The sequence below is a fragment of the Cynocephalus volans genome, chromosome 7 (assembly GCF_027409185.1).
Source record: "Cynocephalus volans isolate mCynVol1 chromosome 7, mCynVol1.pri, whole genome shotgun sequence".
Lineage (NCBI taxonomy): Eukaryota > Metazoa > Chordata > Mammalia > Dermoptera > Cynocephalidae > Cynocephalus > Cynocephalus volans.
This window is the reverse complement of record NC_084466.1, coordinates 19,294,323-19,311,325: the sequence shown is the minus strand read 5'-3', so window position 1 is coordinate 19,311,325 and position 17,003 is coordinate 19,294,323. Positions and strand designations below refer to the sequence as shown.

At 40.1% G+C, this 17,003-nt stretch overlaps 1 protein-coding gene across 1 annotated transcript in view; it reads left to right on the top strand.

Moving 5' to 3' along the window:
• The first annotated feature begins 11,740 nt into the window (after nucleotides 1-11,740).
• GPC6 (glypican 6) overlaps nucleotides 11,741-17,003 on the top strand; it is a 1,160,507-nt gene continuing 1,155,244 nt past the window's right edge. The window contains exon 1 of the mRNA XM_063102632.1: nucleotides 11,741-11,903. Coding sequence (XP_062958702.1) covers nucleotides 11,741-11,903 — 163 coding nt within the window. The remainder of the gene's footprint in view (nucleotides 11,904-17,003) is intronic.

Genomic DNA, 17,003 nt, shown 5'->3' with positions numbered 1-17,003 from the left:
TCTTCAATTTTTGCATTAAATCATCATTTTAAACTTAGCAACATATAAACCAGGCAGCATGTTACAAGTTTAAAGTAAGGATGTTTAACCCTCTGTGGCATTTTAAAATCAATTATCTACTTAACTGAAGGTAGAAGTCAAAGCAGATTTAGTGTTCTTTGTGCTGTGCACATTCACAATACTGTTCATTACCACGAGCGTGCCGGTACATGTTTGTTTCCCAGGAAAAATAGAGCCTTATTCATTATTCATAGAGGTCCTCCTGTACAGTAAAGACATTCATTCTCTAATGGCTCGATGACTAGGGTGTTGTGAAGCCCAAAGATGTTATTTTTGGAAGATAGTTTACCAATTAAAAGCAAACAGCACCGGCTTGCTTAGTAATGCCCTCAACATTGATTGGCTATGATCGCAAACAAACTTCAGGAGAAAACCCAAGGCATGGTGCCGCCTGTTTCTCTGCTTACTTGTTTCAGACACCTCCCTGGAAACAGATCATTAGTAGATGGAACTTCCAGCTTACAAGCTCAGACTTTTTTTTTTCCCTCCAAGTAACTTAAAAAATACATCACATTTACTCTCCCACAAACATTTTATTATTTCCCCCTGAAATGTAATAAAATGGGCGAAGTTAATATAGAAGCAAGTGTTAGAAATGATGGGTTGGAAGTGAGTTCAGGCTGTGGAGACAAATAAGACCATATTCTTCGAGTAAAAAGTGAGGATGTTTTATATGAAACTAAGCACGAGGTCACTTCAAAAAGTTCATGGAAAAATAAAATTAGAAGATAATATGAATCTTTCCATGACCTTTTTTGAAGACCCCTCTTATATTCTACTTTTTTGTGGCCAATAAAGAATGCAGGAAATTGGCCACAGATCTTTTATGTAAATCCAGTGGAATTAAGTTTTAGATTTTGACTTCTCAATATATGCCATAGATCAATGTCAGTTCTATTTTCTTACCCATAGATCTAAAAATTATTGGTAGTTTGTGTTTGTTATGCAAGACATAAACCTAATGATTTATTACTCTTTCGTTTTCATTGATCTTTTAAAATGTGATGAAGTTGGGCTTAATGTAGTCATTCAATGTTTAAGAAATGGCTTGATGTGGGAGATTAGAGTACATTTGTGAACATTTTAAGGAATCTGAACTTAAAATATGCATGCAAATCTTAATTGAAAATATTAGCATTGACAAAGAATATACTACAGGCCATATTGCAAAGCTGTTTTCTTGACTTAGTAGAGAGCACATTTTATTGCTTAGTTTATGTACTTATTCATAGTTTTGACTAAGTTGAGGAAATAAATTTTCTCTGTACTTCTGGTGTCCATGTATATTGACTCAGACCACAAAGGTCAATGGTCAGAGTTTAACAAGCAAAGTAAGTAAGAATTGTTATTAAAAATGTTCTCCTTGTAACTGGCCTAAGAGATGATATACATGGTTAAAGGATCATTTATATTTTAGCAATTAGCATGGCGACTTCAAATGAAATCACTAAATAACATGATCATAATCTTTGTCAAAGGATAGAGTGAAATTTATCAACAAAGTTATTGAGTACGTTACTAGATGGACACCAGTGACCTAATTCCGTTAGGACTTTGAGGTTTTCTTTGTAGAGTGGTTTACTAATATCAACCCGGCTGTTTTCTCCTACCCTGTCTTTCTTATGACCAACAATAGTCATTTGTATGGTTTCTACTTGGATGTGTGTGGCTGTAGCCAATGAACAGAGAAAAGCTCACTTTCTGCTTGGCCTAAGATCATTGCCTCTAACTTCCTCCAACGGCTTTCCACAGAAAAAATAATACTGCTTTATGGTGTAACACTTAAAGAAGTTTTATTGACTATTTACCTTACCGGGACATGAAGTAGAATCCATTTAATTTTTCACATTTTTTCTAGTGACCATGGTAATTTATAATAAAATTGAATGAGTTCAATCATTGTATATTGAAGTTATTAGAAAACTCCCCAAATTAAAAGCTTTGAATATGTTGATTATTGAATTTTAGAATATTCTGATTGCCTCCCACTATTCAAAGTAATTTCATATCAATGTATGATTACAGATAGCAAGGTTTAGTCACATTAGTATCCCAAAATGTCTTCAGACTTCTGATTCTAATCAAACAATTCAAGCAAGTTTGGTAATTTCTTTATTTAAGTAACAGTTTGTTTGTTTTCATCCTCTTCTTATGTAGAGATATTAGGTTTCAAAAAAAGCTTAATTAGAAAATTATTTATCTTACTGCTTCTTCAGAGCAGCTGCCTTCTAAGTTGAAATTCCATAGAAAACAGTTCAAAGAGGAGAGGCCTCTATATAGTAAAATAGTTAATAGCAGCAATATTTTACAGGCTCATTATCAGTTTTTCCAAAAACGGTCTGTCATATTACTTATTTAATGTTGATATAATTAATAACAGGTAATTAACCTACAGCCTTTAAAATCTGAGAAATCACTTCAATAAAGAGTGAATATATTGCACTGATGAAAAGCAGAAACATGTGAAGAGCTATTCCCTACCGAATAAGCCTGTGTTGTCATCCCCTTGCCTTAAGGTATGTCATTGTTTAGGGTGCCAGATGATCTGTAAACTATGCAAAGCTCCCTTCATCTTTCACAAAACCAAAAGAACCAGAGTAATGACTGCCAGGATGTATGGTTCTAATAATCTAGGTATGTCAAAGTTACTGGTTAGTTACAGAATCATCTCTGATAACATTAATATCTGAATTTATAACAAGTAAGGCAAGGTTAAGGATTTTCTTTTGTGAACTTTAAAAAAAAGTTTATTCATCTGCAATAGGATTTTCACTTATGTCCCTCTTTTACATTTACATACCTGACTTGGAAACACTTCAAAAATACGTGAGCTTCACATAATGACACTGTTGAAGGTATCTATTAATATTGTGAGCCATCAAGTTAAAATGAAACTCTTCCTGATATAAAATAAATTCTTCTAATGACAGTATAAAATGATGCTTAACCAGTATGACATTTGCCAAGATTGTTCCAAGGCATAGAGTAGTCTTAATAACAATTTTTGAGAGTAAATATTTCATTGCTTAATATTTAAATGTACTTAATAACCTAAGATGCATTGCTAGGCATAAAAAGCACTTATATTCAATGGAGAGTAGACTGTTGGATCATTAATAAATATAAAAAATTGAAAGTAGAGTTTAAAATCATTGTAATGCCTTAACATATTTTCTATCTATATTTTCTTGATGATTGATAGTAATATTTCAAGTAAACATGAGTAGTGCTTAAGGCTATGCAAAATACTTTTGTTGTCTAAGTTTCAGTATATACTGTGAAAACTGAACATAACTGAACAATTAGAGCTCTTTCAATTCTCTTGATTAAACCCTGTCATAACTATTGGGTAAAAATCTGATTATGCAAATCACATGATTCCTTCTCTGATGCCGAATAGCTCTGGCTTCAGAGTCTTGTAAGAATGTTGCAAGACAAGAAGAATCTGTTATCCCTTGGTGTTTGGTTTTCCCCCAAGAGATCATTAACAACCAAGCTGGTTCTCAACTGCCCAAAATATATAATTTTAATTGGTTTATATTAGTATGAGATCTATTCTTAAGGCTCAATAAATGTTAAATGAACTATTCGGATTTGGTTGGGTATGCACCATAAAGAGGAAAGGAAATATTATTTTCACTATTTCTGGTCATTATTCACCCAAGTTTACCTTTTCTTTCTCTGTAACTCAGCAACCTTCCCATTATTCAAGAACCTGACAGAGCTACTGTTGTTAAATTTCTGACAGCTTTTTCATTACAGGTCCTGTTTTTCAAGAGACAGGTTAACTAAACGATTTTGATTTGTGCCAAGCTGAGATGTGGAATAGACACTTGAAGTCCATTCTCTTGTTTTCATTTGAACTTATTTGTCCCACTATGATTTAAAAAACACAAAGAAAAAATATAAAATTCATCCAGTTTTTCATTCATGAATTAGCACAATCGAGCAAATGAATAATAAATTTTATAATTGGGACACAGATGATATTATTTGTATTTATGTTAAAAGTGCAGGGATTCTTTTCACTTTGGTGGTCATCTGGCTTAAGACAGCTTTGAAGGAAAAGCGTTTCCCTGTTTGAGGCACATTGACTCAGGCCCTGTGTCCTCCTGCCTCATGGACCTGGGGATTCCAGCACATTCAGTCTCCATTAACCCAGTATAAAGAGGAATGGAGAGTCCACTACCCATGTAGTTTCACAAAGTGCCCTGAAGTGGCCTTTGCTCAAGGAAAGGAGCGTTTGGGCAAATTTCACTGTTAGCCTCATGGGATGGCAACCACTGATTCATACCATGGGACCTAGTCTACCTTCATGAAGAAAAGACAGGTAGAAAGGGTGGTGGCTGACTGTCTGACATGTTGTTATCAAAACCCAGTGACCTTTGAGGATGTGGCTGTGCACTTCAGCCAGGAGGAATGGACTTTTCCGGATACAACTCAAAGACACCTATACACATATGTGATGCTGGAGAACTACAAGAATTTGGACAACAGTAGGATGTCAGAACGTCCAACCCAGTCCAATCTCTTGGTTGGAATAAGAAGAGTTGAGGACAGTGCAGAAAGGAGCTCTCCAAGAATGGAAAGTGCAACCTAAAACCAGGGGGTTGGTACTTCAGCAGGAGTTTTTGAGAGAACAGACCTCCCGTGGGATACAACGACAAGAAGGCACAAGTTGAGGACAGTGCAGAAAGGAGCTCTCCAAGAATGGAAAGTGCAACCTAAAACCAGGGGGTTGGTACTTCAGCAGGAGTTTTTGAGAGAACAGACCTCCCGTGGGATACAACGACAAGAAGGCACAATAGAGGAGACTACTATGACTGCAAGCATTATGGAGAAGTCTTCAGTGAAGACCTGTGCCTTAAGACACATGGGAGACCCCAAAATATCAAAAACACTTGTGAGTGTAAACAGAATGGAATAGACTTCCTTACTCTGCACAAGAAAAATTCTACCGTAGAGAAACTTTCTGTATTGAATCAGTGTGGAAAAGCCTTCAGTGTGACTTCAAATTTTGTTCACCAGAGAACATGCACACAAGACAAATCCGTTGAATGCAGGAACTGTGGGAAAGCCTTTGTTAATCACTCACCCCTTCAGCCACATATGAGAACTCACAATGGAGAAACACTTCATGAATGGAAGGAATATGGGAGAGATTTTATTCACTCTACAAACAATGCATAAAAGACGTGCAAACTCAAGTAATATGGAAAAGGCTTTAGATATTCTGCATATCTTAATATCCACATGGGAAATCACACTGGAGACAACCCCTACGAATATAAGGAATGTGGGAAATCATTCACTTGGTCTTGTCAACTTACTTAGCATAGAAAAATTCACACTGGAGACAAACCTTATAAATGTAAGGAATGTGAGAAAGCCTAAACTGTTTCCTCATGCTTACGTCAACATGTGAAAATTCACACTGGAGAGAAGCCTGGAAATGTAAGGAAAGTGGGACCGTCTTTATATAAAAACTCACACTTCAGAGAACCCATTTGAATGTAATGTATGTGGAAAATCCTTTAGAAATTCCTCATGCCTTATACAAGGAACTCAAACAACTTTACAAGAGAAAAACAAGCAACCCAATTAAAAAATGGGCGATAGAGCTAAGTAGGCATTTCTCTAAGGAAGATATACAAATGGCCAACAGACATATGAAAAAATGCTCACCATCACTCAGCATCTGGAAATGCAAATCAAAACTACACTGAGATACCATCTCACCTCAGTTAGGATGGCTAAAATCCAAAAGACTCTGAACGATAAATTCTGGCGAGGTTGCGGAGAAAAAGGAACTCTCATCCATTGTTGGTGGGACTGCAAAATGGTACAGCCTCTATGGAAAATGGTATGGAGGCTCCTCAAACAATTGCAGATAGATCTACCCAGCTATCCCACTGCTGGGAATATACCCAGAGGAATGGAAATCATCAAGTCGAAGGTATACCTGTTCCCCAATGTTCATCGCAGCACTCTTTACAATAGCCAAGAGTTGGAACCAGCCCAAATGCCCATCATCGGATGAGTGGATACAGAAAATGTGGTGCATCTACACAATGGAATACTACTCAGCTATAAAAAAGAATGAAATACTGCCATTTGCAACAACATGGATGGACCTTGAGAGAATTATATTAAGTGAAACAAGTCAGGCACAGAAAGAGAAATACCACATGTTCTCACTTATTGGTGGGAGCTAAAAATAAATAAATAAATTCACACACACACACACACACACACACACACACACACACAAACAAAAATCGGTGGGGGGGAAGAAGACATAACAACTACAATTCCTTGAAGTTGATACGACAAGCAAACAGTAAGGACTTTGTTGGGTGGGAAGGGGGAGAGGGAGGAGGGAGGGAGGTTTCGGTAATGGGCCACAATAATCAACCACATTGTATATCGACAAAATAAAATTTAAAAAAAAAATTTAATTAAAAAAAAAGAGAAATTCCTCATGCTTTAATGATCCCTTTTGAATTTACACTGGAATAAAACCCTGTGAGTCTAAGGACTGTGGGAAAGCCTTCATTCAGAATTCAGACCTTTCTAAGCATGTACGGACTCACAGTGGAGAGAAGCCTTTTGAATGTGTCAAACGTGGGGAAGCCTTCGCTATTCCCTCAAACCTTAGTGGACATTTAAGAATTCACACTGGAGAGGAGCGCTTCGAGTGCATCAAATGTGGGAAAGCATTCCTCCAGTCCAAATAATGACATGCGGACTCACAGTGTCCAAAACCAAACACACGTATGGAATGTGGGAAAGCCTTTACGTTTTCCATGCGTTAACCTTCACATGTGAATCCACACTGGAGAAAACCCCTATGAACATAAACAACGTGGGAAATCTTTCAGCTACTCTAATCAGTTTCAGTTACATGAAAGAACTGAGACTGGAGAGAAACCCTGTGGATGTAAGGAGTGTGGTAAATCCTTTCGTTCTTCCAGTTGCTTTTGAAATCATGAAAGAAGACATGCAGACAACAAACTATCAAAGTAAGGAACGTGAGAAAGCCTAAAGGTGTCCTCGTTCACTTTGAAGACATGAAAGAATTCATCGGAGAGGAACCCTGTGAATATAAGGAATATGGAAACATCTTTGCTAAGCTCTCTGTGGCCTTAATCAACATGTAACAATTCACAATGGAAAAGACCCTATTTCAGTAGAGAATGTAGAAAAGACTTCACTAAATCCTCAAGGCATACATTACACGTAAGAAATCTCACTGGAGAGAAACCTTATGAATGTAGAGAATCTGGGGAAAACTTTCCTAATTTCACAAGCCTTAATATGAATATGTGAACTCACAATGGAGAGAAGCCCTATGATTTAAATGATATGGTCTGGGTGATTCCCCTGACCCCTGCATTCATATTTTGGTGCCCTAGCCCCTAGCTCCTCTCAAGGTATTTGGACATAAGGTTTACACACACACACACACACACACACACACACACACACACACACACACACACAGAAGACCATGTGAAGTCACCAGAAGATGGCCATTTGCAAACCAAGGACAGAGGCCTGGAACAGATCCTTCTATTATGGCCTCCAGAGGAAATCAACCCTGCCCCCACCTTGATATTGGACTTCCAGTCTCCAGAAATGTAAGCCAATAAATTTTTCTTGCTTAAGTCAAAAATAAATGAATGAATGAATGAATGAATAGTGACCTTCATTTCAAAATAGGATTTTTTCTCATCATAAAATGAGAACTAACATTTACTATAGAAAACATGGCAAACACAGATAAGAAAGAGAAGAAAAATTTAAAAGCAACCTACCACGTAAGAGCATATTGTATTTCAATCTCTTTTTCTGTCTACTCTCTCATTCTTCCCTGAAGTCTTAGAAGCTTCTTCTGGAAAGCATTCCTGACCTCTTCTGCCCCCTCTACATACAATCACCACAGTGTAATCAGTTATACCTGATGTTTGCACATTTTTTCCACCTATTTCACATATACTTCCATGTGCCCTGGCATTCACCTCATTACTTTACTAAAATGTTTCTCTTTCAGTTTCTAGTTAGTCTCTTTATCATCACCCAAGTACCATTTTTTCTGACTTCCTTGTCTTTGATGTCTGCTGCAATTGGCTCAGGTTTGAAAATCTCCTAACTTGGATTCCATGATGCTATCTAATGTTTGTTCTCTTCTTATATTTGCAACTAATCCCTGTCCCTTGCCTTCAATTCTTTTTGTTCTTCCTTTAGTTTGATGTCTATGTTTACATTGTTTTCACTTGTAAATAGCAAAATAATCAACTAACAGTGGTATTAACTACAGGATATTTATGGATTGTTTAACAAGAAGTCCAGAAGTTGGCAGTCCCAAGGCTGGTTTGGTATCTCAAACAGGAAATCAATGATCTAGGTTCTTTCTATACTTCTGCTCTGTTCTTGTCTCTCTGTTAGCAATGTCTTGTTTCCTAGTCACAAGACAGCCATCTAGCTCTAAGAAAGCAGGAGACCGAGGCCAAAAGACCCTTCTGCTCCTTTAATCAAGAAAAAAATGTTTCTAAGAAATCTTCTATTTAAATCACATTGGCCAGAAATGGGTCTTACACTTACTCTTACACCATTTAATGGAAAAAGGAAAAGGATTGCCCAAACTGATTTAGATCAACGTGATTCATCCCCGGATGGTAGGCACAATGCCCTCCAAACACAGTCAGTCTTAGAGTAGCAAGAATGAAGGGACCATGGCTGTGGAGTAGGTGACTGACAGGGTCCACTCCACCTGCCTTTCAACTATGGCTGCTCCTCAAGACAAAATCCCTTTCTTTCTATAACTCTAAGTCTCCGAGGTTCCATTCATCTTATGACTGGAAGGGATTGTTGTGAAAACCAGCTTTGACGTGAAAGTACTATGTAAACAGGAGCCTTATTGTCTCCATAAATATATCATATTTTCCCAATGAGACACACTAGTGAAGTAAATTTTTAGTAATTCTTCTTGTTTATTGAACCAAACACCAAATCATGCTAATCCTTTCTTTGAAATTTATCCTCATGTGCTTTCTACTTTTCACCCTGCTACTCTGCATCTCAATCACCTGAAACCTTTACTATGGTGGCAGATTTCTTTATGTGTCTCCTACTTATCTTTCTCTTGCTTCTTTTTGTTTGCTTCCTCTCCTATGCTGTCCTTCAATGTTCTTTTCCCCTACTATACACAATATAAACACCATAACTGGGGTTCAAGCCTTTCAGAAAACATTTCTATCTGAACCAAATACCTCCTTCTTAATATGAGCTCTCTGATTTCCAGTCAGGCCCTGTCTATGGACTTCTATAACATTTTCTGTGCATTCTGTTACCTCATCTAGGTTCCTGCTATTACCATAAGCTGGAATGTTTGACTTGGTCTCTTATTCCACTACAAAAAGTGCTACATTACCCACAGGTAAACCAATCACGGTTGAGAACGCCAGTAAAGCAAGTTGCTTTATTCTTTGGTCTGACTAGAGTCACAAACCTACCCTAAACTGTTTGACTTTACTGATGGGATTAAACTAATCTATCTATGCTTGATTAAGTTAGTAATTCTTTCGATATACTAGCCTTGCCACAAATCCTAAGATCATTTTATAGGTGTGGGATAATAGCCATGTATAATAGTCTAGTGCTGTATAGCTGCATTCAATGCTCATTAAATATGTAATAATGAGTTGATCTTCAAATAATTTAAAATCACATATACTATGTACTTACCCATTCTTTCTCCAGCTCAAATGTCTACTCAATTAAATTATTTGCTATGTAATTCTAAGGAAAGGTCAATGAAAATGAGTCCCAATATGAAGTAGTAGGGTATGTGTATGTTTATGCCTTCCTCTGAAGTACATAATGCCTATCACCTGACTGTGATACAGACAAACATTTGAATGACTTATATTTCATGAGTCATTCTGATCATTAACAGCATCATCAGGAAAACATCTTGATGTGTAAGGTGAGCTCTGCAAAACTAGGCATCAACCTACAGTAATTTCTGAATAATATGCCGACCTAATTATACATATAGCTATACAAGTGAATAAGCATAATCTTTTTTTTTTTCTTTTGGCTTGGTTTTAATTAAACTACCTTAGAAGTTGCAAGAGCTCTGGGTTTCAACACATACTTCTGCCTAGCAGACTTCAGTGTGTCCATTAGCATAAGAAAGTTGGTAGAAATTAGACAAACCTGAATTTTCACTTTTATCCCACTTCACAGAACTTCAGTGCAAATAGGAAGGCAGGAAGAAAAAAGTGAATTGATTCCCCACTTGAGAATTCTGTTAACTTGGAAGAAAATGTTCAGTCTAGTATTTGAGAGGCTCTGGAGAGAAGGCAGAAAGACATCTCCCTTTTCCCCAATATTTTCACTCATGCATCCCTGACCCTGTTCTCTCCTTTTCTCATTACTTCTGTGTCCTCCATCTTCTTAGCTTTTCTGTTCCTCCACACACTAGAAACCTAAGCATAATGATTTCTGATCCAAGACTATGGAATATTTAAAATGAAAAAGGGGGAAATTGTAGAGTCCAGGACCAAAAATTTAAAAATAAATAACTATTGGTCTCTAATGTGTGCACAAACGACCTGTCTTTGGAAAACAAAAACAGACAAAGCTAAACCGAAATTTGGCAGCTAATTAGAGAGGTAATTGTGCTCTGCTTTGTGTTTGTTTCTACCCTGGCTTCATGTTTCAGTAGGTCATGAACATGAATTAAGAGCAACAATTGGAATCGCGTTGTCCTTTATCTCCACAAAAATATCGTTTAATAACATACGTTAATGACTGAAAAATACTTTTTCTAGTTTGTTTCTTTATGTCATTAAAGGTAGCATTTCTGATCAGTATGAAGGATGTGAAATGAACGAGCAAATAGGAACGTTTCCCTTTTTTCCCCTCCCACTGAGTAGAAGGAGATCCAGTCCAGGTTTTGCCTTCGACTCTGCCTCTGAATTTCGGCTGTGCAGTGTGTAGCACGTTTCTCTCTCCCCTCCTTTCTGCTTCCCTCTTGCCTCCAGTGTCTGTCTCCAGGATTTCTCTCTTCCTATTTCAGGAGGACTCTCACAGGCTCCCTCAGCCTGTGTGAAGCCGAGGTCTCCCCTGGATCCCGTAATCCCCAACACATACCTCCACGCACACACATCCCCGAGAACCCCGAGCTCACACCGACGTCCACACGCGCGCACACACACTCGCGCTCGCCTGTCCATCTCCGTCCCAGGAGCGCCGGCGCGCGTTCCCACCTTCGCTGAACACTCGGGCGAGCCGAGCTCGCCGCGCTCCAGGATCCTGCGGCTCGGAACCCGGATCTCAGCCCTGAACCCCCATGGTGTTTTTTTAAACATTTCGTTTCCTTCTCCTCTTTCTCGTTTTCATTGCACCGTTTTCGATCTGAGGGGCTTAGCGGAGCAAGGCGGCTGCTTTCCCAGCCAGCCCTGGTTGGCTTGCCATCCTCTATCTGGCTTATAAAAGTTTGCTGAGCGCAGTCCAGAGGGCTGCGCTGCTTGTCCCCTCGGCTGGCGGAAGGGGGTGACGCTGGGCAGCGGCGAGGAGCGCGCCGCGGGCTCTGGCGGGCTTTCGGCGTGAGGGGCAAGGTGAAGAGCGCACGGGCCCTGGGATTTACCGAGCTGGATTTGCATGTTGCACCATGCCTTCTTGGATCGGGGCTGTAATTCTTTCCCTCTCGGGGCTGCTGCTGTCCCTCCCGGCGGCCGGAGCGGATGTGAAGGCTCGGAGCTGCGGCGAGGTCCGCCAGGCATACGGTGCCAAGGGATTCAGCCTGGCGGACATCCCCTACCAGGAGATCGCAGGTAAGCGCTGGCGCGCGGCCGGGGCAGGCTGCAGCCCTGGACGGCCGCACGTCCCCCTGGCCGCCGGGCGCCCTCCTACTCCCCCCTGTTGCTGAGTTGGTGATCACTTTCTGCTGGGGCTCTCCGGGACGCCGCGTCTCCGCGCGGGGCGGCGGATGCTCCCGCGGCTCCTCCAGCGGGGGAAGGTGTGCGTCTCGCCTGCCTCATTGTGTGCACACGCGGGAGCACCCTCTTCCCCTCCCTCCCTCTGCTCTCGCGCCCTTCTGCCCCCTTCTTTGTGGGCTCAGGGGAGCCCAGGACACTCGTGGGCGGCCGCGGGGCGCGGGCACATAGCCGACCGGGGTGCCTACCCCGCGCCTCTCGCTCGGGCAAACTTGGAAGAACTGCGGCCGCAGTTTGCCCAGCGCCACAGTCTGAGTGGCGCCTTCTCCACTCCCGCCCTCGCGCCGGCAGGGGCGGTGCAGAGACGCGGAGGGCTCCTCCAGCCCCTCTCTCCACTCTCCCGGGCCTTCGGGGAGGGAGATCGCAAAGCGCTCCTGCCGGGGGGCGGGCAAAGCTCCTGGGACCCCCGCCGGGGACCCGGCCTCCGGACGTTGGCATTTCGGGGCCGGTTTGGGGAGTTCACCGGCTGCCTGTTTCGGATTTGGGGCGGGCTTTCCCGTTACGGTTCCTCAGGGCTTCTCCGATTGCGGTTGGTCACTCGTGGTTCGGGGGACACCCCGCCACCGGGCGCGGCGCCCCGTCCTGAGCGCGGCCTCGCCAGCCCGCCGGCTCTCGGAAGCTGAGCCAAGTTAAGCGGATGGCTCCGCAGGGGACTGAGCTCGGGGTCCGCGGACCCCCTGTCCCCCGCATGCCCGGCCACTAGCATTCCTCCACCGAGAGCTTGAGAGCCCCCACCCTCTTCCTCGGCGCCAGTGTGTGTGTGCAGCACTTGGTCTCCAGCGACTTGCGCAGAGCCTGGGTGCATGTTTTCCGGCTCTTTGCTCCAACCGAGTGCAAGCCTCTCTCTCTGGGGCTCTGTGAATGAAACGTGTCGGGGAAAGATAATCCTTTGGCTGCGAGAGAACAGGACTGAGAGAGGCCGACGGAGGCCAGGAGATGCTGCGGGGGCGCGGGCTGCTCAGCCGGGCAGCCGAAGTCCTCAGTGACCGCAGATCGTCAAGTCCAAACGCTGAATTTCCTTCAGCCTCTTTGCTTTTTTGCCAAAGAACTGGCCGATGGATGTAAAGTATTTTGCAGATATCTTATAAAATCACCGTTTTGATACGTTGTGGGACTGCTACTTTATTACGGTTGATATCCAAACTCTAGAAGTGAGGGTTTTTACTTACACCGAAATGAACACATATATGCTAATTTGGGTATCGCTACAAACAAACAAACACACAAACACCCCGCACGTAGCACGCAGCCAGCACGGCGCATTATATAGAGGGAGCCCTTTTTTCAATTCAGAGCCAGACGTTCCCCTCTGGTGAGTCAAAGGCGGAACCTGTAATGAATTATAAGACTACATTTCTATCCCTGTCACTTCTTCCCTGTTTCTAAAACTCCTTCATTTGCTAATCAATGAATACAAAGCGACTGCCCCCACAGCTCCTTAAGTTTCCTCACCCTCCTTCCCCTTTGTCTACTGTTATTTCAGTCTTTTTAATTAATTGATAAGGATCAGCTTTGCTTTTTTCCCCCTCTCCGAATCTCAGGGAATTCAACTTTTGAAAGGTTTGTAGTATGGATCACTTCTTTAGGAACTTTTTCTCCTCTAATCTGGGCTTTTTCAAACTGTATCTTTTAAACACACAGATATTGCCCAACAGGATTTCAGATATGATATCTCATAGAAGCAAACAGTTGAGTATTTTAAAATCGTTTCAGTATTCTTTAGTGGATAATGGGACTCTCAGGAGACTAGCATTCATCCCCAGCACAATGCAAATCTCCTTAATATCAACGTGAGGATTTTCACTGTGATAATTTCTGGAGTCAACATTTATTTTGCTGAGAACATACATTCCTCAGTAGAGTTTTTGTTTGTTTGTTTGTTTTTTCCTTCCTCCCTACCCCTTTAGAATTACAGTGCTTGCTTATTAGCTATGAATTTCTAAAATGAGTGTACTTTTGTTAAACGCACCTACTTTTCAGGACTAAGGGCACACTGTCGACTTTGCCTTAAGCCTGGTGCTCTTTGATGCTGGTGGATGTCATCAGGATACAGGCCACCATGGGGTCAGAGGTACATTTGATAAATGAATTGAAAAATAGGTGTGTTTTTAAGGATATACTTTTTTTTTTAAAGTAAAGTACTTAATGCTGCCTATTGCTGTTGTAATAATCAGTTAAGAAGTATGTCCTGTTATTAAATGGACACACTCTCTTCTCCCTAGTTCTTGATATTATATACGTTGAATTATCTAGTATAGGTGGAAGTTTCTGTGGTGGGTGTTCTTTCTTTGAACTGCTTTCCATTCTTTGCCTTGTTTGGATACCTAGTGGTTTGCTTGAGGGATGGTATATGCCATTAACCTGCAAGGCAACATGAATTTAAAAGAACTGCTGTTCAGAATTCAGATTCATGAGAGCTTTTTTCTAATTGAAAGATAATTTGTAGGTAGCTTGCTTAGTAAAATAACTGAGAAATAATAAGGACATTATGCTTCATCATGACATTTAAATTATTCTGAGTTTTACTCAGAACTCAAAATTGTAAAATAGTGTTGCTCTTTTCAATTCTAGGATAGAAGAGAGTTCTTCAAACCCAACAGATGAGGGGCTGTGATGGGTAATATATGAAGTTATACTCTCAGAGAGAGAGTGGGAAGCAGAAATCCTTCCAGGGGCAGTTTGCACCATTAATCTTCACTCTGCCCTGATTTTAAACCATTGTAGGCAGGTCAGATGGACCCTATCTATCCTTGTTTGAAATATTTCCAAGGGAATAGACTCCTGAGCCCCTTTCGGCAATACATTCTAATATACAGTAATTCTCGTGGCATAGAAATGTTTCCAGATGTCTAGCCAAAAGCCATCACCATGTGCTTGCTTATTTTCCCTTGTTCTATCTTCTGGGAAGATACTGCACAGTGGATCATCAAGCTTGTTGTAGAACTTTTATTCCTGTCAAAGGTCAGTGTGAAACATGTCAGTCTTTCCTCAAGCATCAGTAATATTACCTCATTTTCCAATCCGACTCATTTTGGTGACTCTGTACTTCTAAAGGAACTGCATGACTGAGAATAACACCTACTTAAAAGTGTGGGAAATTCAGAGAGTGTTGTTTTAGGCTTACTTTGCCACTCTTGTATGCTTTGAGCACCGTTGGAATTATTAATTATAATACTTTGTAGCTAACAGTGATTTATTGCCCTACATGATCACTTTTTCATTGCTTATCTACTGTAACTTTAACAATCTTGTACAAGTACACAGAAACTGTGTGCCCCACATCTATTTAAAAATTTGACCTTTAAAATATAAACTTATTGAACCCTTTTAATAACTTAGTAGATACTATCATTATCCCCATTTTATAGATGAAAAGACTGATCAACAGAGACCTAATAACTTCGCCCAAGGGTGACTCAACTAGAAGTGATGAGGCTGGAATTCAAAGCCAGGCACTCTGGCTCCAGTCCATAGACCTAACTGGGCCCACTGCCTTATAGTATTAAGCATTCAGCATTTGTTGAATGAATGAATGCAAAATTTATTCTTTTCCCATCTCATATGTAGATAGCCTGGTGTTATTAATCACCATGTATGCATGCACGTATTCCCTCACAATTTGTTCTTACTGAATAGTTTTCTGTTTAATTGCAACATCTATAATTTCTCAAAATCCCTTTGAATTTGGATTTTATATCTCAGGAAGTGGCCACACTGCCACCACTAAATTGTCCATATATTTATGCATTTGCCAGATCATTTTATTGTATAGATGTGGTTATGTAAAACATAGAAACTAAAGTACATGTATTGGTTTCTTTCAATATACGGGGCCAACTGGAATATTTGGTTAGTCCAACAAAGCTCATCATAGGAAGTTATCTATGGGGGTAGAGGGAGGAGAGGAGTTTATCTCCACAGATTAGGAAAAAAAGGTAATAATTAACTCTGTTTTCAGTATTTACTTTACCCCTTTTTCTGTCCCAGGTATTTTAAGAGTTGAGTTACAGCTGGATATTAAGAAAGCATTAAACTATTTCCCATTTCTTTGATATCAATTGATCAGGTATTAATTTCAAATCTGTAGAAAAAATAAAAAGAACATTCTTTTATACTCTACTGATATACTGGCTATTTTTTCAGTCCAATAAAGATATTGACTTCAAGTTTCAAAATATGTAATGTTTCATTTTACCTGACCTTTGTCCGACAGGCCTTTCCTTTCTTTGGAAACCTGTTTTTCCATCTACTCCACCAGCAGACCAACTTATTTAATACATTTGCCATTAACACAAGTCTTTTTTTCAGTTTGCATGTAGATATCACATTAACATAAATGGAAAAACAGTGTTTGGTAACTCTTACTCTTTTACAGCCATAGTAGATATCCTAGCTTGGGATAAATTATTTAATTTTCATTTATCTGCCTGCTTCAAAGATTTCAGATTTCTTTGACCTGTTTTAGCTGATTTATTTGATTTTTCCCCCCCAAGAACAGTGTAAGGTATAAATGGGTTAGCTGAAGTTCAATTTTTTTTTTTTTTCCCCAAGATTTGGCTAAAAGAATCACATTAATTCCAGGTATCAAAGCAATCTGAAATCTGGGCTATTAGGAGTACCTTTTGTTAAACTCTTGATTTGGGAATTAATTTTAGAGTGAGCCTTGCAAACAGAGTTATCATAGCTGATTTAATTAGAGTATAATATGTAATCATTGGGAACAAGAGTTCATTTAAGTTGACTGATATACCTTTTTACATAAAACTCACATCTTTTAACTGCATTGCGTCTTAATAGCTTGTGAGGAGAATGTAGGCCACTATCAAATTGATTTAAAATGTACCATGTTATGTTCTTTAAAATATTGTGGTGTAAAGATTGTACCATAATTTATGTAAGAAAGTGACTAGTGTTCTTTCAAAATTATGGATGAAATTT